General features: G+C 42.2%; 1 protein-coding gene across 3 annotated transcripts in view; it reads right to left on the bottom strand.

Moving 5' to 3' along the window:
• Positions 1-25,343, bottom strand: part of slc22a15 (solute carrier family 22 member 15) — a 75,582-nt gene that overhangs the window by 35,306 nt on the left and 14,933 nt on the right. For all 3 annotated transcript variants that reach the window (XM_068052426.1, XM_068052425.1, XM_068052424.1), the window contains exons 2-5: positions 13,295-13,441; positions 8,280-8,412; positions 6,148-6,312; positions 4,832-4,961 (exon numbers count right to left, since the gene is read on the bottom strand). In XM_068052426.1, coding sequence (XP_067908527.1) covers positions 4,832-4,961; positions 6,148-6,312; positions 8,280-8,412; positions 13,295-13,441 — 575 coding nt within the window. The remainder of the gene's footprint in view (positions 1-4,831; positions 4,962-6,147; positions 6,313-8,279; positions 8,413-13,294; positions 13,442-25,343) is intronic.

The following is a 25,343-nucleotide window of genomic DNA, read 5'->3' on the forward strand; positions in this document are numbered from 1 at the left end:
GTGATAGACATTGAAGTCTCCCACCCAGAGTACATTTTGTGCCCTTGCTACCCTCAGTGTTTCCTCCAATGTGTTTTTCAACATGGAGCAGTACTGATTCCTCAGCTGAGGGAGGGCAGTAGGTGGTAATCAGCAGGACATTTCCTTGCCCATGTTTGACCTGATGCCATAAGACGTCATGGGGTCCGGAGTCAATATCGAGGACTCCCAGGGGAACTCCCTCCTGACTGTATACCACTGTGCTGCCAACTCTGGTGGGTCTGTCCTGCTGGTGGGACAGGATATACCCAGGAACAGTGGTGGTGCTGGCTGGGACATTATCTGCAAGGTATGATTCCGTGAGTATGACTATGTCAGGCTGTTGCTTGACTTGTCTGTAGGACAGCTCTCCCAATTTTGGCACAAGCCCCCAGAGGTTTGTAAGGAGGACTTTGCATGGTTGACAGGGCTGCATGTGCCGTTGTCGTTTCTGGTGCCTAGTTCAACATTGGGTGGTCCATCCAGTTTCATTCCTTTTAAACCTCTTTCTCGCAGTTTGGTACAACTGAGTGGCATTCAGAGGGCATTTAAGAGTCAGCCACATTGCTGTGGGTCTGGAGTCACATGTAGACCTGGCCAGGTAAGGACAGCAGATTTCCTTTCCTCAAGGACACTGGTGAACCAGATGGGTTTTTACGACAATCAACAAAGGTTTCATGGTCATCATTACTGAGACTAGCTTTTTAATCATCTCCTATTTGGAATAGAGAGACACAAGTGCTGCTGCTGATCATGTTTATTAAAACAAATTGTAATCTGATCATTGACTTCACTGTTTAATAAATCAATAGCAACTTGCATTTATATAGCACCTTTAATGTTGTAAAATGACTCAAGGTAGGCTTCAAGGAGCATCTTTAAGGTAGAGAGGCAGAGGGGTTTAGGATGGAAATTCCAGAGTTTAGAGCCAGACCTAAATGATTGACCCTTTTTCCGGAGTCTGTGCCGCAGCCAAGGGAATCAACCTCTCAGTGTCTAACCTGTCACGTCCCTTCAGAAACTTTTATGTTTCAATTAGACCACCTCTCATTCTTCGAAACACCAAAGTCGAGAGGTTCAATTTACACAGCCTATCATAGGACAACCCTCTCTTTCAAGGAACCCAATATCGTGAACCTTTGCTGTACTGCCTCCAAGACAAGTATATCCTTCCTTAGGTATGGGAGGCCAATACTGCACACAGTACTCCAGGTGTGATCTCACCAAAGCCCTGTGCAATTGTAGCAAGACTTCCTTATTCTAGTACTCCAATCCCTTTGCAATAAAGCCAATATGCCGTTTGGCTTCATAATTGTTTACTGTACCTGCATGCTAACTTTGTGTTCCTTGTATGAGTACACCCAAGATCTCTGAACATCAACATTTAAAAGTTTGTCTTTTGAAAATATTCTGCTTTTCTGTTATGACCAATGTGAATAACCTCACACTTCTCCACATTGTACTCCATCTGCCAACTTGTTGCCCATTCACAACCATCTATATCTTTTTGCAGCCTGTGTCTTCTTCACAACTTACATTCCCACCTGCAAACTTGAATACATTGCTCTCAGTCTCTTCATCTACGTCTTTAATATAGATTGTAAATAGCTGAGGCCCCAGCACTGATCCTTGCGGCACTCCCCTAGTTACAGCCAGCCAACTTGAAAATGCCCCGTTTATCCCTACTCTCTGCTTCCTGTCCGTTAACCAGTCCTCTGTCCATGCTAATTTTTTAACCCCAACTCCAAGCCCTTATTTTGTGTATTAGCCTTTAGTGTAGCCCCTTATTGAACGCCTTTTAGAAATCCAATTATATGGCATTTACTGGTTCCCCTTTATCTACCGTACTAATTGCATCCTTAAAAAACTCTAAACTTTTCTAACACGATGTCCCTTTCATAAAACCATGTTGAACTTTGCCTGATCATATGATTTTCTAACTGTTAAAACTTTCTTCATAATAGATTCTAGCATTTTCCTGACAACTGATGCCAGGCTAACTGGCCTGACCTGACCTGTTTTCTCTCTACCTCCTTTCTTGAATCGCAGTATTACATTTGCTTACTTCCAATCTGCTGGGAGCATTCTAGAATCTGGGAATTTAGGAAAATCATAACCAGTGCGTCCACTGTCTCTGCAGTTACCTCTTTTAGAACCCTAGGATGTCGGCCATCAGGTTCTGGGGATTTGTCGGCTTTTAGTCCCATAAATTTCTCCAATATTTTTTTCTGCTGATGTTAATTACCTTAAGTTCCTCACTCTCACTAGCCCCTTGGTTACCCTTTATTTCTGCTATGTAATTTGGATCTTCTACACAAAATATTTGTTCAACGTCTCTGCCATTTCGAATTCCCCATAATTTTGTCTGTCTATGTCTCTAAGGGGAAAACGTTTATTTCAGCCACTCCTCTTTGTATATACTTGTAAAAGTTCTTATAATCTGTTTTTATATTGCTGGCTAGTGTTACGACCAGGTGAGAAAGAGGTCTAGGGTTCCCTTTCAGTCTTCACCTGGTCTTACTGTAACAGGGTTTATTTTATAAACACACTGTTTTCAGCTCCCCTTTAATGAATCCCTGTTCACCGCTTTCCAATTATGAGGCAAAAGAAACGAGCACAAACAGGGTTTCTTAGGTTTAAAGAAAAGTTGAAATTTATTAAACTTAAACCCTAATTCAGTTGACGGCTACGGATACATGACGTGCCCACGCTAGCATGCATTCGCAATACACACATGCAAATAGAGACAGAAAAGAGCAGAAGAAAAATAAAGTGGAAAAGTATGAGGCAATATCTGAAGAGTTTTTGTTATGGTTCCGCGAGCTCACTGTAGTGTCCTTGATTGTAGGTAGATCTTGCTTTTCGTTGGGGCCCAGTATTCTTCATAAACCTTGTTTTTCTCTCTTGGGGTTCATGTGTCTTCAGTGGATTCAGAGGCTTGTGAGAAAGAGATGGGAGCAGACAGGAGAGCGATCTTCTCAGTCCAGGAGCAAAAAGATACTCTCAGTTCAAACTGTTTGTACAATTCAGAAAAACTCAGGTTGCCAAGCAGGTTAGTCATGTGACTAATTGGTCTGACCACGTCTTGGATTGTATCACTTTAGCAGTCTCGGGAATGCTCCTCTTACACACAATACCTGATCAAGGTCCATTGTGGGTTGAGTGTGTCAGCGAATGGGCCTTTGTCATTTCAATCACCATCTGTTAATATGCAAATGTCTTTTCCAGCCAAGGCTCATCCTTTTCACAAGTCCTTTCTGCACTCCAGTAACAGTTTAAAATCAATGTTCATGACAAAATTAACGTGCCTCATTCTTGGCAGGTGGGGGCCTAGCATGACACTCATTTACTCTCATTCTATTTTTTTCCCTTTATCATTAACTTTTTGGTCCCCCTTTGCTGGTTTCTAAAACACTCCTAATCCTCAGGCTCACTACTATTCTTATCAACATTATAAGCCTCCTTTTTAATCTAACAGTATCCTCAACTCCCCTAGTAAGTCACAGATGGATCTTTCTTGCTGCGTTTTTTGATTTTTTTTTTAATGGAGTGTATTTTTGTTGAACATTTTGCATTGTTTCTTTAAATGTTTCCCACTATTTATTTACTGCCATACCTTTTAGTCTATTTACCCTATTGACCTTAGCCATTTCTCCCCTCATACCTAAGTAATTGGCTTTGTTTTAGTTCAAGATTCTTGTTTGGGAGTGGAGTATGTCACTTTCAAACTTAAAATGGAATTCAACTGTATTATGACTTTTTCCCAAGAGGATCGTTTACTATGAGATTACTAATTAAAACTGCTTCATTGCATAATACTAGATCTAAAATGTCTTTATCCCTAGTTGGCTCGACAACGTATTGATCCAGGAAACTGTCGCAAAAGCATTATACAAACTCATCTTCCAGACTACCTTTGCCAATTTGATTTGTCCAGTCTATATGAAGATTCAAGTCACCCATGATTATTACATTGCCTTTGTGACAAGTTCCAATTATTTCTTGCTTACTGCTCTGTCCAATGGTATGACTACTGTTAAGGGGCCTATAAACTACTCCCACCAGCGTTTTCTAACCCTCTTTATTCCGAATCTCCACCCATACTAATTCTACCTCCTGATCTTCTGAACGAAGACCCTCTTAATTTCTTTTCTTATTTACTCACATTTTTTGAGTCCCAATCTCTGCAAGTCCTCAGCGGAAGGTGCCAAGTTCTTTCCTCTCATCCCCGTTTTGTAAAGGTGGGAAGAGAAAGGAAAACATCAACCAGTCACTTTTTAATCACTGGCTGCAGAGCAGTGCTGGTACAGGCCTCAAAGCAGGTCTTCAGCACTCTGGCCTCCTCTCACACAGATCTTCTCACTTCAGTTTGTTGCTCTTCTTCACATTCTCAAATGTGTCTCAGCATCAATCTTACAGGAGCTGACAAAAGCTAAGAGGCACGGTGAAATCTGATAGTCCTACACTACACACTGCAAATCTCCAATCCGCTGGCTTCAACACCCAATGTTATAGGCAAACCCCTCAATGATACTGTCCCATTAATATAGAGACTTGACTTGGAAAGCAAGCTACCAATTACTTGATGTTCATGATATTGAAACCAGTGCAATCCGAACAAGCATGACACCCATAATTTCCTGAACTGTGCCCAAGATGAGAAATGCCACTTCTTACAAGGACTTTAGGCTGAATTATGTAAATATATTCTACCAAAAATCAAATTTACTCCAATTGTGCTGATATGCAATTCACCAAAGATATACAGAATATTAGCTAGGCTTCTCAGTTTAGGATTTAAATAAGAACTTACATGAAAAGAAGGGAAAACAGCACTCCGGGACAATTGGCTACGGCAGCAAGGGTACGCCAATCTCTTATGTAATAGCCAACAACGGAGAAAGCAGCAATTCCAACTGCGAACACTAAATTGGTGAGGGACCCTGAATAAAAAAACAAAATTTGGAACACAATGAATCATAGAATGGTTACAGAAAAAAAGGGGCCATCCGGCCTGTCATGTCCATGCCAACTCTCTGCAAGAGCAACTCAACTTATTCCACTCCCCTGTCCTTTCCCCTTGGCCCTGAAAATTTTCTCTCTTCAGGTGCTTATTCAATTACTTTTTTAAAGCCAAGACTGAATCTGCCTCCACCACACACTCAGGTAGTGCATTCCAGATCCTAACCACTCACTGCATAAAGAAAGATATTCCTCATGTTGCCATTGGCTCTTTTGCCAGTCACCTTCAGCAAGTATACTCTAGTTCTCAACCCTTCTGCCAATGGGAACAGTTACTCCCTATCTACTGTCTAGTTCATGATTTTGAACACCTGTCAAATCACCTCTGAATCTCCTCTTCTCTAATGAAAACAACCCCAGCTTCTCCAATCTATCCACATAACTGAAGTCCCTCATCCCTGGAACCATTCTTGCAAATTTTTCTGCACTCGCTCTAAAGCCTTCACATCCTTCCTAAAGTGCAGTGTCCAGAATTGGACACAATACTCCATTTGAGGCCGTACCAGTATTTTATAAAGGTTCATCATAACTTCCTTGCTTTTGTACTCTGTGCCTCTATTTATAAAGCCTAGGATCCTATATGCCTCTTAAAGCACTTTCTCAACCTGTCCTGCCACCTTCAGCAATTTACTCACATATACCCACTGCGATTCTTTTCCGATATGAACTATGTACCAAGTCCTTTGGTCACTTTTGATGATTTAAGAACAAATCTATCAGAGCTTCTGCCTTTTACAACATTGCAAAGAAATAATCCTCCCCAATAATTATAAAATAAGAGTGATCTATAGTGACTCATCAAAACATAAATACAACATGGAATGCACTGAGTAAAACAAATTCTTCATCTGTTAGATAACCCAATGTGTTCTCCAGATGTTCAGAGAAAATAGATAATGTCCAACTGCAGCACTGCAGGTCATTTCACATCCACTGCTATAGCATATGTCAGTCTGCACACCTTCTAAGGAGAAAAAGTTAAGCTGTGAGGTAAAAAGCCATCAGCGAGACAGAAATGAGCCACAACAACTTCATCACTTCTACAGTTGAAGGAGATGGTAAGAAGCTAAACTATGGAGGTACAAACTGCGCTGAAAGGGCACCCACCTGTCAAAGCCCAATAGGATTTTCCCACAAATTCCTGCGTTAGTACAAAAGCCACCAGGGACATCCCACCATTCACAAGTCCAACAAGAAGTCGTGTTACAGCAAAGACTTCATAGGTTGGAGCGACTGCTGTAATAAACCCGAACACCACATCAAGAAACAAGCCTGAAAGAAATAAAAAGAAAAATGGTTAGAAACATTTCTTTAAAGGAGACCAGACCATTCAAGAATCAAGGAACCCATTATTATGCCACCGGTCCAATTACCCTCCAGCTGTAGATGGTTGTATTGACCTGTGCTCAGTACATCATTTCCCAATGTGTGCCCGCAGAGGGTGTAATGGCTGAACCTAGTCTTGGACATTGTGAGTAGATCAATGGAGTGATGGGCAGCAGAAAAGGAGTCTAGCAGCACGTCACCCACTCCTGACTTCTTGTGAAAGGAGCACTGGTTGTAATTAACTCAACATTATGCAATCATCAATAAACCTGCATTTTTTATATGCTTCCAGCGGATGTGGGCATCGCTGGCTCGGCCAGCATTTATTGGCCATCCCCAATTGCCAGTGAGAAGGTGGTGGTGAGATGATTTCTTGAACCGCTGCAGTCCATGTGGTGTGGGTATACCCACTGTGCTATTAGGGAGGGATCTTTGGTCTCTCAGGGAATCAAGGAGCAGGCAGGAAAGTGGAATTGAAGCCCGAGATCAGCCATGTTCTTATTGAATGGTGGAGCAGGCTCGATGGGCCATGTCATCTACTTCTGATTAAGTTTAATTGGATAGATGTGTATCGGTGTACAAATTTCAGAATAATCCAAGACAGATCTCAATCCATCCCTCTAACTCACTAATATCAAGAAATGTGAGACAACTCTCAAGAACATATTAAATATTTTTTTTTAAATTTAGACAGCTAGCATGGGATTCCTCCTCCTTCTCACATACCTACAATCCAAAAAGTTAGATATTGTATGTAAAATGCTTTGGTATGCATGAGACACGTGACCAGGTGCAGCACAATCCAAATCTTACTTTCCTTTTTCATTAACAGATAGCAGAACTCTTCAGAGCAAGCAGACTTATTTTCATATCCGTAATATCGCCCATCTCCAACCCTGCCTCAGCCCATCTGCTGCTGAGAAACTCATCCATGCTTCTGTTACCTTTAGACTTGACTATTCCAACACGGTCCTGGTCAGTCACCCACATCCTACCTTCCGTAAACCTCACCTCATCCAAAATGCTGCTGCCCAAATCCTAATTTGTACTAAGTCCTGCTCACCCGTCACCCCTGTGCTGGCTGATCTATATTGGCTCCTGGTTAAGCAATGCCACAATTTTAAAATTTTCATCCTTGTTTTCAAATTCTTCCATGGCCTCACCTCTCCCTATCTATGTAGCCTTCTCTAAACCTACAATCCTCAGATATCTGCGCTCCTCTAATTCTGGCCTCTTGAGGATCCCCAATTTAATCACTCCACTGTTGGTTGTTGTGCCTTCAATTGCCAAGCCCTAAGCTCTGGAATTCCCTTCCTAAATCTCTCCACTTCTCTCTCCTCCTTTAAGATGCTCGTTAAAACCTACCGCTTTGACTAAGTTTTTGGTTCTAATGTCTCAGAATCAGAGAATCACACAATGGTTACAGCAAAGGTGGCTGCCACTTGGCCAGTTGTGTCCATGCTAGCGCTCTGCAAGAGCAACTCAGCCAGTCCCACTCCCCCACCCTTTCCCCATAACACTGAAAAATTTTCCTCTTTAAGTAGTTATCCATTCCAGATCCTAACTATTTGTTGTATAAAAAGGTTTCCTGACCCAACTGTCAAATTGTTCTGGCTAACACTCCTGTAAAGTGCCTTGGGACATTTTATGTTAAATGCGCTTCATAAATGCAAGTTGTTGTTGAAATCCTAGTCCTTACATTTAATTAAATTGATTGAGTAGTACAAGTGAAAAAAATCTCATTTGTATACTCCTACATGGTATAAATTAAAATATTAGGTTTTAATGTGGTTGACTCTTAGGGCAATTAGGGATGGGCAACAGATGCTGGCCTTGCCAGCGTTGCCCATATCCCATGAAAGAATCAGAAAAAAAAATTAGGACATATTTAATACAATGACATTAATGCTTACCTGTAAGGAAAATTGGCTTCCTGCCAAATTGGTCAGACAAGGGACCAAACAAGATGTTTCCAATGAGCAGTCCCACGAAGAACAAGGATCCAGCCAAATTCACTTTGTATGCTTCCTGTCCAATTAAGTACCACTATTGATATACAAAAAGAACTGCAAGTTATTCTTCTTGAAAGTAATCGGTTTATCAGCAATTTAAATCATGAATTCCTAAGTTACTCCAAAAAGGATTGTAGCAGCGGGGAGGAAACAGTCACAAAAGCAAACAGCAGCCTATCTCAGCAGAAATGTAAAATTACCGAGAGATTCCTAGAATGTGCCTCACACAAGGATGTAAGTGCTATGTAGACTCAAACAGGCTTATTTAACCATCCCCATCCACCCATTCTTGCCAGCAGAAGGCTTGAGATATTTAGAGACCCAGGCAGCACCTATGTTGCCTTGGCAACTTTTGGGTGCCAAAGAGCACCCCACTGCTGCTCGCACATTCAACACTGCTCCAACCTTAGTGTGACAAAGGCACATGTAGCATTGCAAAGGACAAGTGAACACAACACATCACTGGACACGCCATAAGAGAACCAGAAAGTTCAGCAACACGCAGACAGTAGCATTCGATGATCAGACTTTTATCTGCACGGCCCGAAGCTATTGGAAAAACATCAATGCCACCACTGACCTTCAGCAGCAAAGGTATTTAACTCTTTAGGAACACAGGAATAGGGGTAGACAATTCAGCCTCACGAACACGTTCTATCAATCAATTAAATGATAGCTGATCTGCATCTCAACTCCTTAGCTCTATAATCCCTCGATACCCTTAGATAACAAAAATCCATCCCTTTCAGTCTTGATGGCTCCTACTGCCACAGCCTTTTGGGAAATTGAGTTTCAGATTTCCACTACCTTTTTTGTGATGAGGTGCTTTTTTAATTTTAGGATTGTGCGCCCTTGTCTTAGAGTCCTGCACCAGAAAAAATAGTATTTGTAGCTACCCTATCAAATTTTATAATCATCACCTCAATCAGAACACCCGTTAATCTTCTATACGCAAGGGAATACAAGCCTCGTCCATGCAACTTCCTCATAATTTAATCCTCTAAGCTCCAGTTTCACTCTGGTGATTCTGCACAGTATTCCCTCCAAGGCCAATATAACCCAGAACTGAACAGAGTACTCTCAATGAGGTTTAACCAGAGATTTATACAACTGAAGTATCACTGTGTAAAAGCTTAAAAATTAGCGTTTAAAGTTAGGATGGAAAATGCTAAACCATAAGAGTAAATCTCTGCCTTGACCAGTGTTCAGCCAAGCTACAGAACAACTGGTAGCCCACAGCTTTAAGTCTCACATCCTGCCCACCAGTTGCGAGTGGAACCAGCTGTGACACCTGGTGGTGGGAGGAAGCAGTGCAACACCAAAGCACCTGCACCACCTCAGTCAGTCCAGAATATATCCTCCACAATCTGGTTTCATTAATCTCGTACATCATGTTGCTCCCTCCTTTTTCTGCCATTTGTCTCTCCCCCTACCCTCTGATTGGATGCTGATTCCATAAATAATTTTTAAAAGGAGTTGGACAGGTACTTGAGGATGAGGCACTTACACAGTTACGGACAAACAGCAGGGATTTGGGACTAAGCATAGCTGCTTTTTCAAAGAGCCAGCACAGGCAAAATGGGCTGAATGGCCTCCTTCTGTGCAACAAGTCTCTGATTTTATTACAAGTTTTATCTACTTATATATCTTACTTCATTTTATAATCATTCCTGTGAAGCACCTTGGGCAGCATTACTATGTTAAAAGCGATATATAAATGCAAGTTGTTGTTGTTGCCGATGGAGATGAAAAAGAACGTTGACAGTCCTACAAGTGTCACTCTCCTACTTATTGAAAAATAATCCTGCTTTCGTGAATAACATATCGGGCTAGAACTTGCTGTCAAATAACAGTGAGGCTAATGGCAGTCACAGTTATTTATGTGCAAATCATGCAACAACTTCAGACAAGATCAGATGTGTGGTTCAACACAAAAATCTGGAAGTTGCTATCTTGTTGCCGCTCCACTATTAGCTTCCCGAAAACAGCATCTCGTTCTGTGACTCACCATTCAAATATCAAGAAAAACTGTTCGCATTAGGTGATAGTACAAGGACTAGGGGACACGGATTTATGGTTTTGGGCAAGAGGAAGAACTTTTGTAAGCATCGAGTGGTAATGATCTGGAACCATCAACGATTTCAAAGGGAAATTGGATGGGCACTTGAAGGAAATAAAATTGCAGAACAATGAGGATAGAACGAGGGAAAGGGACTGATTAGATTGGGTTATGGAGAGCTGGCATGGACTCAATGGGCCGAATGGCCTCCTTCTGTGCCATAAACGACTATGACTTTATGACTCTATGATTGAAGGCACTCACTCCACACTACGGTTCAGCCGCAAAGATCTGTTTGGCACTAACACCTCACTCAGGAGTCAGATGGTCATGGTTCAAGCCCCACTCCAGAGACCTGAGTACATCATCTAGATGAACATTCCCAGTGCAGTACTGAGGCAATATTACATCGTCAGAGGTGCTATCTTTCAGGTGAGACATTACACCAAGGTCCCAGCTGCCTTATCAGGTAGATCCCATGGCACTATTTCAAAGAGGAGGTGGGGAGTTCTCCCTGGTGTTCTGTTCAATATTTATCCCTCAACAAACATCACTAAAACCAGATTATTTGGTCATTTATTTCATTGTTGTTTGAGAGACGTTGCTGTTTGCAAATTGTCTGCTACGTTCCCCACATTACAATGACTGTATTTTAAAAGTATTTCACTGGCTGTAAAACACTTTGGGATGTTGTGAGGTTGTGAAAGAGGCTACATTAGTACATGCTTCACTTCCTGTATAAGCCCACAACATGGAGTGTTGGAAGACAACACAGCCCAGCCTGATGCTGTCTACACCTGTGCATGTGCGCACACTTTTCACTAACGGTGGGAAGTCTGGACAATTCTGTGCCTCCACCCCTTAGCCCAAAGGCACAAATTGAACCTGGGACATTCTGCGTTGTATATCTTTGTGCTTCACCTGGTCATCGCGGGGGTACTCTAACATGATGATTCCCAAAGCCACAAGCATTCCTCCTAACTGTTCCAGGACGTTATGAAAAGTGGAGCTTCCCTCACGCCCGCTGATTGGTTAAAAAACCTGCCAATCAGGATTGAAAAACTGAAGAAACAACCAACCAAGCATGCTAGAGAGGCAGAAGCTGCAAGGGCCCAAAAATTCAGATCAGATAGGAGTTGCTTTATGCGTGACATGGACCTTGCACATAGCAACTTTGCATTCAAGAAAGGATCACATCATTCAATGTAATATAATTCAAATGATTATGCAAACTTTTCAGGGCTGGTTTGGAAGTTGGTGGGGGGGGGGGGGGGGGCAAGGGACGAGTGCTGAAGGTTGAGGGTGCATAAAGAAATAGGAGTACCTTCTGCTTAACCCCATTGGTCTAATTACCCTTTGGGTGTATAACTGCCTCTGACCAGCTGACTGCCTGTATTTCTACTTCATGTACATCGTCCCTCTGCATTCACCCACCGATTGCTCATCTCCGTACAGAAACCACACATGTACACACCAAAACAAACATAACAAACTAACAGATCAGGAATGCCCAGTTTCAATCTCTAGTCTGCGTTCAGTCCACTAATCTCAAATGTCAGGACTGTGCAGTCAGCTCCAGAGTCTTGGAGCTGAGGAAGAGGAAATTTCTAAAAAGCAGCCAACGTTCCCACTGTCTCTTCCTGAAGATGAACACAGCCAAGTCCAGGATCGGGCCAAGTCCAGGATCGGGCCTGCTTGCAATACACTTTAGAAAGAGCTACTGACACTCACTATCCTGGCTCATAAAGAGATAGAAACATACTTCAATACAGATCATTGCCTCACGAAATGTGGGGGTGGGGGTAGGCCACCAAACAGAGCTGACTTGACTTACTGCGGTACATTACGTTACATGTAAAACAGCAGAAGTCAATGACTGCTTCTGCCAAGGTAATTAGGATAGAATTCATACAAAGACTGAACCTCCATGGCCACGTTTCCATATGGAAATCGTTACAACTATGGAAAGATTAAAGACAACCTTGTAGAGACACTTGCCCAAATCTCCAATCCTCTCAAGCCCATGGAATATCACATTCTGCCAAACATCCCATTATTCAAACATATTAACAAAAACCAGACTCACTCACAAAAGACCCAATGAACTCAAAGTGGCCTCCCCGTGCCTCAGCAGACCTACATGGTCAGAAGTTGAGCTGTACAGGCCAGTAACCATAGATTTGATCCCAGTCTGTGCTATGATTAGTCTCAGTACCCCTGCGTTAGGTAGATGATCAGCCATGGTTCCTGTCTGTTGGTTATTCAGTTAGCCCCTACTGGAAATTACATTGAGTGCACAACACAGAAACAGGTCATTTCGTCCAAATTGCGTGTGCCAGTGTTTAAGCTCCACATGAGCCTCTTCCTACGCTACTTCATCTCACCATATTAGCACATCCTTCTATTCCTTTCTCCCACATGCACTGGGGGGCGGGGAGGGTGGGGGAGGGCGGGGGAGACGAGGAGAAAAGAAAAGACTTGCCTTTATATAGTACATTGCAGGACCACCAGACTTCTCAAAGCCCTTTACAGCAAATAAGTACTTTTTGGTGTGTAGTCACTGTTGTAATGTAGGAAACACTGTTGTTAAATGAGCTTTTGGACAACACATGAGGACAGGTTCTGGCTCAGCTACAACCCCTCTGCAGCCAACTGGCCATCTGGCACTCATTGAAAAGGAATAATGGACCACTGGGAGGCATACCGGAGGATGGCTCTCAGATGTGAACTGCATCCCTGGCAAACGAGGAGTGGGGGGGTGGGGAAGCTGGTGAGGAATTAACATCTCTGATAAATCACTCAACAGGAGGCTCAACGATGAAACACAGAACTAGCATAGGTCACACTGCTCACTTACCTCAGTTGCAATGGAGGTGAAATCTTCCTCAAATATGACATGTTTGACGAGCTCTTCGTGCGTGCTTGGCACTTCCTGTGTGTTTATCCTGTACTCAGGCTGCGCTCCCACTAGTACAATCAACATTGACTGACAGGCCACGTAAATCTGCAAAGTAAACATTTTACGTCAACTCATTATATCAATCGTAATTAATGTTGCCACCCATTAACCCTCCGCCCCACCCCCACCAGGGGAAGCCATTCAATATCCATCTGGTAATGCAGCATCTCATGCTTGACAAGTGGCAGGAGGTCAGTAACAGAATACAGCCACATGATTTTACTACTGAAATAACTCACTACAAAGTAATGGGTTTAGATGGTTGAAGGGTGATTTAACAGGGTTAAAAATGACAAAGGAATCGCTTAGATACAGGGAAACTAAATGATTAAGTTATGAGGATAAGTAGCATAAACTTAGCTTGTATTCCCTAGAGTATAGGAGATTAAGGGATCTGAGTCAGGTTTTTAAAATGTTAAAACTATTCGATAGGGTAGATACAGAGAAGCTATTTCCTTTTCTGGGGAAATCCACAAGGTGGCATAAACTTAAAATTAGAGGTAGGCCATTAAGGGGTGATGTAAGGAATCATTTCTTCACACAAAGGTAGCAGAAATCTGGAACTTTTGAAGTGTCGTCACTGTTCTAATGTAGGAAACGCAGCAGCCAATTTGCACATAGCAAGCTCCAACAAACAGAACTGAGATAATGACCAGATTATCTGTTTTCATTAAGGGATAAATACTGGCCATACACCTCATTAAATAATTGAATCAGAGTACCTGAAATCCCATTCAGTCTACCAGAAAAAGCCTCTCCTGCCAGTGTCCACTGCAGGGTGTTGGCGAGCCACTATATCAATCTTGGCAACAAGAACAGGCCAGCTGTCCAATTCTCCCTTTAAACGTGGCGCAGTTCTTTCAGTTATGAGTACGTTCCAAAAAAAAGGGCCAATTCAAAAATATTTCCCACTTGGAACAGAAGATCCCAACAGCTGTTACCAATTTATGATCTCAAGTCTCCACCCTCAAGGTCACACTAGCTGCCAGATCATTTTCTGTAGCGCTGGAGTAAAATGTGCCCTGTATAGGATATTAGATTGTAATAAGTTCAAGTGGGCACCTGCAATGATGGGAATTTATATTCAGACCCTCCCTCCTATACATTTCTCAATCATACGGCAACGCCCAACGACATACTCTCAGAATGGATATTTATTCAAATTCTCCTCATAGATAGATACTTATGCCTCAGCAGTTGCATTAATAAAATCACAATTCTACAGTAAAGATACAGGTCATTGAGCCCAACAAAGCCTAGGCTGGTGTTTTCCTCCACAATCCACCTAGTCTAATCTCATTCTCCAGCTTATCTGCATACTCTTCACTTTTTCAAGTAACTATTTATTTCTGGCCTTTTCTTGTTTTTTGCCTGTAGCTGTGCGGGTGGTTAGGTGTGTGGAAGGGGGAATGTTTAGTCATGCTGATCCGGCCATCATAAGTGTGGTGCAAGCTTGATAGACTGGATGGTCTTTTCCCGCCAATCAACTTCATAAATTCCTCTTCAAAAAAAACATAAGGAATCTGCTTCAACAGTGGATGGCAGAGAATTCCACACTTCATCTGCTCCCTTTAATTTTATGAATACCTTTAATTTGTGACCTTCTGTTACTGCCTTCCTGACCAATATAAATCATCCATCAATATTTACCTTTTGTATTCTTGACAATTGCTATCATCGCCCCTTAACCTTCTAAGCTCTCTTGAAAAAAAAAGCTCACGTTTTTAAGTTTTTCTTCATAATGGTAATTCCTCATCCCTAATATCAGAGTGTCTCTACACTGCGATTTCTCTATTGCTTTTATCCCATTCCTATATGAGGTGTGCAACATGGCACACAAGTTATCTTCTAACCTATTGTCTTGCATGCCTCCAGAACAAAAACCAAGGATTTATTCACTTTTATAGGGTCATTTAAGATGAGGAATTATACTGAGGCCCTGCCTGCTCTCTCTGGTGGGTGTAAAAGATCGTGAGGCATTCCCCTAGTGTCCTGACTAATATTTATCCCTCAATCAATGTCTGGTCTTTTATCTCATAGTTGTTTGTTGGAGCTTGCTGTGCTCAAACTAGCTGCTGACAGTCCTACATTATAACAGTAACTACATTTCAAAAGTCCTGAGATTGTGAAAGGTGCTAAAGAAATACGATTTATTTATTTCTTTTTGCTGCCAGTTTGAACAACCCACGTGTGTGAGCACCAAAGCCCCTCTGCTTCTCCATTTATAATGTTGCTGCTTAAGGTATACTCCTGTCACCCACTCTTACTTCCAAAATGTATTATATCAATTTTTTTTTACATTGAACTGCATCAGGCACAGAGTTGCTCATCTTGCTAGTCTATCTAGATCTCCTGCAGTCTTCCATAGTCCAAGCCACAATTGCTATACTGCCTCAATTTGATGCCAGCAGCAAATTTCCACTGTCCCTCATAAGTCAAGATGATTTACATATATACAAACGAAATAGCAGCCCTAACACAGATGCCTACAGAGCACTATTCACCTCTTTCCAGACACAGAAACTCCCTCATCCCCCAACCCTCACTATTTTTTTACCCCCCAATCATTTCTTTATCTATACCAACAAGCAAGTTAGGAGAAGTGAGGGGATGCAGTTGCCTGAGTGAGACATTTGCCAGAGTGAATTTGGAAATTTGGTGCACGTGGGAATTTGGTGCAGAGGGGGATAGAGGGGCTCCTTTTTCAGCCTCCAGCAGTTGGTCAGTCTTCGTCCTCGAACTCCAAGATAGGTGAGTGCAACTTTCCATTACTTCAGCTTGAATTATTAACTAATTAACTAAAGAAAAAATTGTACAGAGATGGCAGGGCTGGTGGTGTACTGCAACTGCAGCATGTGGGAATCTGTGGAATGCACTGCAGACAACCATGTCTGCAGTGTCTGCAGCTTTCACGACTTCAGCTCAGAATTGCTGAGCTGGAGACTGAGTTGCAGGCATTGTGGAGCATCAGGGAGGTGGAGTGTTACCTGGACACTTTGTTCCAGGAGGTAGTCACACCCCTTAGAGTAGGGAGAACAACAGAGATGGCCAATGGTCAGGGACAGGAGGATGTGACTGCATGTCAGTCAGGTAGTGGAAATCAGCATGTAGTGATGAAGGAACCTCAACCTTGTCCAATAGGTATGATGTCCTTGCTACCTGTGTGGATGAAGAGAAGAACTGCAAGGTGGATGAGCGGACTGACCATGGCACCATGGTGAAAGACACCATTCCAGTGGAGGGAGGGAAGAGGAATGTGGTAGTGATCGGAGACAGTATAGTCAGAGGGATAGGTACTGTTCTCTGTAGCCATGACCGGGAGCTCCGACGGCTGTGTTGCCTGCCCAGTGCCAGGGTTAAGGACATGTGGCTGGAGAGGAACCTGGAGTGGAAGGATCCAGTTGTTGTGGTTCATGTGAGAACCAATGACATAGGCAGAACCAGAAATGATGTTCTGCTTCGAGAATTTAAGGTGAGAGTCCAAACTAAAACACAGAACATCAAAGATGATCATCTCCAGATTGTATCTGAGCCATGTGCAAATTGGCACAGGGTCAAGCAGATTAGAGAACTAAATGCATGGCTCAAAGAGTGGTGTGGGAAGAAGGGGTTTCAATTCTTGGGGCACTGGCATCAGTGGTCAGGGAAGAGGGAGTTATTCTGTTCGGATGGGCTTCACTTGAACCGGGCTGGCCCCCCGCAGTGCCCTGGCCAATTGCATAACGAGGGCTGTGGACAGGGCTTTAACCTAATGGGGGGCAGTGGGGGTGAGGGGAGAGCAGGGAGGTTGGGTAAAGGGAAATTTAGAAATCCAAAAAGAGGGGTCAGGGCATCAGAGCAGGATAGTGATGTGGGTAACTCCCAACAGAATGGGACAGAAAGGGACAGAGTGTTTAACGAAAATTGTACATTGGCAAATAAGGTTATTGCAGGGAATAGAGGTAAAACAATGAAATTGAACTTCCTTTATCTGAATACACGTAGCATCTGTAATAAAATAGATGTAGATGAACTAGTGGCACAAATAGAGGTAAATCTAGATCTAATTGCCATTACCAAGACATGGTTACAAGGAGATCAAGGTTGGTAAATGAATATTCCAGGGTATACAATATTTCTTGAGACAGAATGGCAAGGGAGGAGGGGTAGCCCTGATAGTAAAGGATGGCATAAGGACATTAATAAGGGATCTGGCCTCAGAAGATCATGAAGTAGAATCAGTTTGGGTGGAAATTAGAAATAGCAGGAGTCAGAAAACATTGGTGGGGGTAATTTGAGGCCCCATAATATTATTAGACAGAACATTAAACGGGTAATTATTGGAGCATGTAAAAAAAGGTAATGTATTAAAGAAGACTTTAATCTGCATATAGACTGGGACAATTGAATTGGCAACAGTTGTCTAGATGATGAATTTGTAGAATGCTTTCCTGACAGTTTCTTGGAGCAATATGTTGTAGAACTAACTATGGATAAAGCTATCTTAGATCTCGTATTGTGGAATGAAGCAGGGTTAATAAGCAATGTCATAGTAAAAGATCCACAGGGAAATAGTGATCATAATACCATTGAACTTCATGTTAAGTTTGAAAGTGGCACATTTCAATCACAAACAAGAATCTTAAACATAAACAAAGCCAATTACAAAGGTATGAGGGGAGAACTGGCTAAGGTTAACTGGGTAAGTAGACTGGTAGGTATGGCAGTAAATTAACAGTGGGAAACATTTAAAGAAGCAATTCAAAGGGTTCAACAGAAGTACATTTCATTCAAAAACAAAAACTCATCCAGAAAGACCCACCAGTGGCTCACTCAGGTAGTTAAGGAGAGTATTAGACTAAAAGAAGAGACTTACAATGTTGCAAAAAATAGGAGCAAGTCTGAGGATTGGGATATTTTAGAAACCAGCAAAGGGCCACCACAAAGTTGATAAAAAGGGAAAAAATGGAATACAAGAGTAAACTAGCCCACAATATAAAAACAGATTGTAAAAGCTTTGACAAGTACATAAAAAGCAAGAGAGTAGCTAAAGTAGACGTTGGTCCCTTAGAGGCAGAGACAAGAGAAATTATCATGGGGAATGAGGAAATGGCAGAGGCATTGAACAAATATTTTGTGTCTGTCTTCACAGTAGAAGATACAAGTTCCATACCAGAAATAGGCAGTAACCTAGGGGCTAAAAAGAGTGAGGAAATTAAGGATATTGATCAGTCGAGAAAAAGTATTGGAGAAACCTGAGGGACTAAAATCTGACAAGTGCCTGGGACCAGATGGCCTACATCCTGGGGTTCTAAAAGAGAAAGCTGCAGAGATAGTGGATGTGCTGGCTATGATTTTCCAGAATTCCTTAGATTCAGGAATGGACCCGATTCAGGAATCGGCAGATTGGAAGCTGGCAAATGTTACACTGCTTTTCAAGAAAGGAGGTAGAGAAAAAAACAGAGAACTACAGGCCAGTTAGCCCATTAGTCATTGGGAAGATGCTGGAAACTATTGTTCAAGAAGTCTTAACGTTGCACTTGGAAAAGCATGGTATGATTAGAACAAGTCAGCATTGTATTACTAAAGGGAGATCCTGTTTGACAAATTTATTAGCATTTTTTGAGGATGTAACTAGTAGGGCAGATAAAGCAGAACCAGTAGATGTAGTATACCTGGATTTTCAAAAGGCATTCGATAAGGTGCCATATAAAAGATTAATGGGCAAGATAAGGGCTCATGTTGGGGGTAATATATTAGTGTGGATAGAGGTTTGGTTATCAGACAGGAAGTAGAGTGTGAACATAAATGGGACATTTTCAAGTTGGCAGGCAGTGAACAGTGAGGTGCCGCAAAGATCAGGGCTGGGGCCTCAGCTGTTTACGCTCTATATTAATGACTTGGATGAAGAGACAGAGAGTAATGTATTTTTTGCTGATGATACAAAGCTCGGTAGAAAGGTAAGCTGCGGGGAAGATGTAGAGAGGCTGCAAAGAGATATAGACAGGTTAAATGAGTGGACAACAAGATGGCAAATGGAGTATAATGTAGAGAAGTGTAAAGTTGTTCACTTTGGTGGTAAAAATAGAAAAGCAGAATATGTTTTAAAAGGTGTGAAACTGGTAAGTGCTGATGTTCAGAGAGACTTGGGGGCACTCGTACAAGGAATGCACAAAGTTAACATGCAGGTGCAGCAGGCTATTTGGAAGGCAAATGACATGTTGGCCTTTATTGCAAGGGGATTGGAGTATAGGAATAAAGAAGTCTTACTAAGATTGTACATGGCTTTGGTAAGACTGCACCTGGGATACTGTGTGCAGTTTTGGTCTCCACATTTAAGAAAGGATATATTTGCACTGGAGGCAGTGCAGTGAAGATTTACTAAATTGGTCCCTGAGGAAGTTGTCCTATGATGAGAGGCTGAGTAAATTGGGCCTATATTCTCTGGAGTTTAGAAGAATGAGAGACGATCTAATTGAGACATACAAGATTCTGAAAGGGCTTGATAGGGTAGAAGCTGAGAGATTGTTCCCACAGATTGGGGAATCTAGAACACAGGGCAGAGTCTCAGGATAAGGGGCCAATCATTCAGGACTGAGATGAGAAGATACTTCACTCAAAGGGTTATAAATCTTTGGAATTCTCTACCCCAGAGGGTTGTGGATGCTCCATAATTGAATACATTTAAGGCTGGGATAGATAGATTTTTGGTCTTGCAGGGAATCAAGGAATATGGGGAGCGGGCAAGAAAGTGGAATTGATGACCAGTGTCAGCCATGATTGTATTGAATGGCAGTGCAGGCTCGATGGGCCATGTGGTCTACTGCTGATCCTATTTCTTGTGTTCAGAAGTAGGTCATTCAGCCTCTCTAGCCTGGCTCCACCATTCAATAAGATCATGGCTGATCTATTTGTGTTTCGAATTCCACACTCCCATCTACCCCACGATAACCTTTGATTCCCTTGCCTAACAAGAATCTATCTACCTCTGTCTTAAAAATATTCAATGATCCGCCTCCACTATCACCTGAGGCAGTGAGTTCCAAAGTCACACAATCCTCAGAAAAAATTTCTCTTCAACTCTGTCCTAAAAAGGTGAACTCTAATTTTAAAACAGTGCCCCCTAGTTCCAGACTCCCCCACAAGAGGAAACATCCTTTCCACATCCACCTTGTCAAGAACGTTCAGGATCTTATATACTTCAGTCAAGTCTCCCCTCACTCTTCTAAACTCCAGTGAAAACAAGCCCAGTCTGTCCAACCTTTGCTCATAAGACAATCCGCTCATTCCAGGTATCAATCTAGTAAATCTCCTCTGAACTGCCTCCAATGCATTTACATTGTTCCTTAATTAAGGAGACCAAAACTACACACAGTATTCGAGATGCAGTTTCACCAATGCCCTGTATAACTGAAGCATAACATCCTTACTATTATTTTCAATTCCCCTTGTAATAAAGGATAACATTCCATTAGCCCTCTTTATTACCTGCTGTAACTGAATACCAACGTTTTGTGACTCATGCACTAGAACATCTAGATCCATCTGCCCCTCGGAATTCTGCAGTCGTTCCCCGTTTAAGTAATACTTTTTTATTCTTCCTGCCAAAGTGAACAACTTCACATTTTCCCACATTATACTCTATCTGCCAGATTTTTGCCCACTCACTCAACCTATCAGTCTGCAACCTCTTCACAACATACCTTCCTTGTGTCTTGGTGTCATTTGTCAATTTAGCTACCATGCCATTGCTCCCCTCATCTAAGTCACTGATGTAAATTGTAAAAAGTTGAAGCCCCAGCACAGACACCTGCGTGACTCCACTCGTCACATCCTGCCAATCAGAAAAGGATCCATTTATGCATACTCTCTGTTTTCTGCCAGCCAGCCAATTTTCTGTCCATGCTAATATGTTACCCCCTACACCATGAGCTCCTCCCTTGCACAATAACCTTTTATGTAGCACCTTGTCAAATGCCTTCTGGAAAACCAAGTACAGTACATCACCAGGCTCCCCTTTATCCTTCAAAGAACTCCAATAAATTGGTTAAACATGATTTCCCTTTCACAAAACCATGCTGACTATTCCCAATTACCTTGAATTTTTCTAAGTGCCCAGCTATAGCCTCCTTAATGATCAATTCTACCACTTTCCCCGTGTCAGACATCAAGTTAACTGGCCTATAGTTACCCGTTTTCTGCCTCCCCCGCTTCTTGAATAGAGGGGTTATATTTGCTACTTTCCAGTCTGATGGAACCTTTCCAGAATCTAACAAATTTTGAAAAATTAATACCAACACATCTACTACCTCAAAAGCCACCTCTTAAGACCCTACGATGAACCCCATAAAACCCGGGGATGTATCAGCCCGTAGCTCCATCAGTTTGCTCAGTACCACTTCCCTAGTTATTGTAATTTCACCAAGTTCCTCTCTTCCATCCATCTCCTGATTTACAGCTATTACTGGAATCTTTCTTGCATCCTCTGTAGTGAAGACAGCAGCAAAATATTTGTTAATTTCATCTGCCATTTCCTTATTATCTACTATTAACTCCCCATTTTCACTCTCTGGAGAACTAACACTCATTTTACTTACTCTTTTCCTTTTTAAATACTTGTTGAAACTTTTGCTATCCGTTTTTACATTTCCAGCTAGCTTCCTCTCATACTCTAACTTCTTTCTCCTGATTAACCTTTTAGTCCTTCTCTGCTGTTCTTTATATTCTGACCAAACATCTGACCTGCCACTCATCTTTGCACAATTAGCATAAAATGAGTGGAAGTTTTATCAGGCCACTTTTTTGAAAAAAGAGCATTTTCCACATTGTCCAGAAGGTGAAGATTCTGACCTGGTCCAAGATGATAACTTGCTCTTCCAGGGCATCTTCCGAAATCAACAATGGAGTCTAACAAGCACACGTAGAATCAGAGCTCACGACTGGTGCATCTACTCATTTCAACGGCTGAGGATAACAATTCCACTCAGTCAGTGTAATGAAGGAGAGTAAACTGGATGGGGATGCCTCCCCTCAGTCTGTGTAATGGAGAGTAAACTAGACTGGGATCCCTCCCCTTCGTCAGTGCAATGATGTTCAGAAGCAGAACACAACAGTTCCCTTTGGTTGAAATGTCTGATTCGGGAATGTAAAAACTAATAGATAAGTACGAGGGAGCTATAAACCTGTAATCAATCCCAGACTGCTAGAGCAATCTGAAGCCTTGCGCTCTATTACGCTGTCATAATTAAAAGTCAGCTATATAATCTGCTTTTGAGGATCTTAAAACAATTTACTTCCTTGTCAAAGGGTTGTCCAAGATTAGAAGGTTTACTAGACTAATATTTGGAATGGACAGGTTGTCGTACGAGGAACAATTGGAGAGGCTAGGCTTATATCCTCTGCAGTTTAGAATAGGAAGAGGCGACTTGATTGAAACATACAAGATCCGGAGGGGTCTTGACAGGGTGGATGTGGAAAGGATGTTTCCCTTTGTGGGAGAATCTAAATTTCAGAGATGAGAAATGTTTTCTCTGAAGGTCATGAGTCTTGGAACACTCTTCCTCAAAAGGCAGTGGAAGCAGAGACTTTGAATATGTTGAAGACAGAGGTAGATAGATTCTTGATAAGCAAGGTTATTGGGGGTAGGAGGGAATGTGGAGTCGAGGTTACAATCAAGTCAGCTAAGATCTTATTGAATGGCGGAGCAAGTTCAAGGGGTCGAGTAGCCTACTCCTAATTAGTATGTTCAGATGTCAAAGTACATCGTTTTTATAAATCGTAACCTATTGTTCTCTGTAAAATCCCTCAAGTGTTTTCTTGTGACATCACTGTAGAAACGCAGAATCATACAGCACAGAAGGAGGCCATTCAGACCATTGTGCCTTTGCTGGCTCTTTGAAAGAGCTATTCCAATTAGTCCCAGTCGCTTTTCTTTCCCCAAAGACCTGCAACGTTCTTCCCTTCAAGTATTCATCTAACTCCCTCTTGAAAGTTATCGCTTCTACTTCCAACAGCCTCTCAGACACTTGCTGCTTCAAAAAATCTCATCTCACTGCCAGTTCTTTCACAAATTACCTTAATTCTACACCTACCGGTTACCCATCCTTCTGTCGCTGGAAACAGTTTCTCCTTATTTACTCTGTCAAGTGTGATAAGGTATGGTTCCCAGAATTAAACACAATACTCCAGCTGGGCCCTAACCAATGTTTTATGAAGGTTGAGTTAAACTTTCTCGCTTCCATACTGTATACCTCTATTTATAAATTCAGGGATCCTGTATGCTCAACAGCCTTCTCAACTTGTCCTGCCACCTTCAAAGATTTGTATACATACATTCCAGGTCTCTCAGTTCCAGCACCCCCTTTAAAATTGTACCATTTAGTTTATATTGCCTCTGCTCATTCTTCCTACCAAAATGAATCACTTTACACATTTCTGTATTTGATTTGCCATGTGTCTGCCATTTCACCAACCTCTCTTTGTCCTTCTGAAGCCTGTTACTATCCTCCTTATTGTTTCCGACATTTCAGAGTTTGGTGTCATCTGCAAACTTTGGAATTATGCTTCATATACCCAAATCCATGTCATTAATATATATCAAATACACAAACCATGTACAGGAATCTCACCCAAGAATAGGAATATAGGAGCAGGAGTAGGCCATTCAGCCCATCGAGCCTGCTCCACCATTCAATACAATCATGGCTGATCACCCACTTCAATGCCTTTTCCCCACACTTTCCTCATATCCCTTTATGTCATTGATATTTAGAAATCTGTCAATCTCTGCTTTAAACATACTCAACGACTGAGCTTCCACAGCCCTCTGGGGTCGAGACGTCCAAAGATTCACAACCCTCTGAGGAAAGAAATCTCTCATCTCTGTCCTAAGTGGCTTCTCCCTTATTCTGAAATTGTGTCCCCTGGTTCTAGACTCCCCAACCAGGGGAAACATCTTACCTGCATCAACTCTGTCTATTCCTTTAAGTATATTGTAGGTTTCAATGAGATCACCTCTCATTCTTCAAAACGCTAGAGAATACAGGCCCAGTTTCCCCAATCTCTCTTCAAAGGAAAATGCTGCCATCCCAGGAACAAGTCAGGTAAATCTTCACTGCACTCCCTCAGTGGCAATAATGTCCTTCCAAAGGGAAGGGGACCAAAACTGCACACAGTACTCCAGGTGCAGTCTAACCAGGGTTCTATATAATTGAAGCAAGACTTCGCTAATCCTATACTCAAATCCTCTTGCAATAAAGGCTATCATACTATTAGCCACCTTAATTGCTTGCTGCACCTGCATGCTAGCTTTCAGTGACTTATTGATAAGCACACCCAGGTCCCTTTGTACATCTACACTTTCTAATCTATCATTTAAGAAATACTCTGCACATCTATTCCTCCTACCAAAATGGATAACCTCACATTTTTCCATATTACATTCCATCTGCCACGTTCTTGCCCACTCACTAAGTCTGTCCAAATCCCCTCGAAGCCGCTTTGCATCTTCCTCACAACACACATTCCCACCTAGTTTTGTGTCACCTGCGAACTTGGAACTATGACATTTGGTCTCCACATCCAAATCATTGAGATATATATATTATATACATTGTGAGCAGCAGGGGCCCAAGTATCGATCCTTGCAGTACCCCACTAGTCACAGCCTGCCAATGTGAGAATGACCCGTTTATTCCCACTCTCTGTTTTCTGCCCGTTAACCAATCCTTAATCCATTTCAGTATATTACCTCCTATCCCACGTGCTGTACTTTTGCTTCCAACCTCCTATGGGGGACTTTATCAAAAGCCTTCTGAAAATCCAGGAATGAAAGAGGACGGACCACCTGGCATCGACCGAGGCACTGGAAACCACAACGGCAAACCCAGCCCTGTCGACCCTGCAAAGTCCTCCTTACTAACATCTGGGGGCTTGTGCCAAAGTTGGGAGAGCTGTCCCACAGACTAAT

Source organism: Heterodontus francisci, chromosome 20 (genome assembly GCF_036365525.1).
Source record: "Heterodontus francisci isolate sHetFra1 chromosome 20, sHetFra1.hap1, whole genome shotgun sequence".
NCBI classification, from domain to species: domain Eukaryota; kingdom Metazoa; phylum Chordata; class Chondrichthyes; order Heterodontiformes; family Heterodontidae; genus Heterodontus; species Heterodontus francisci.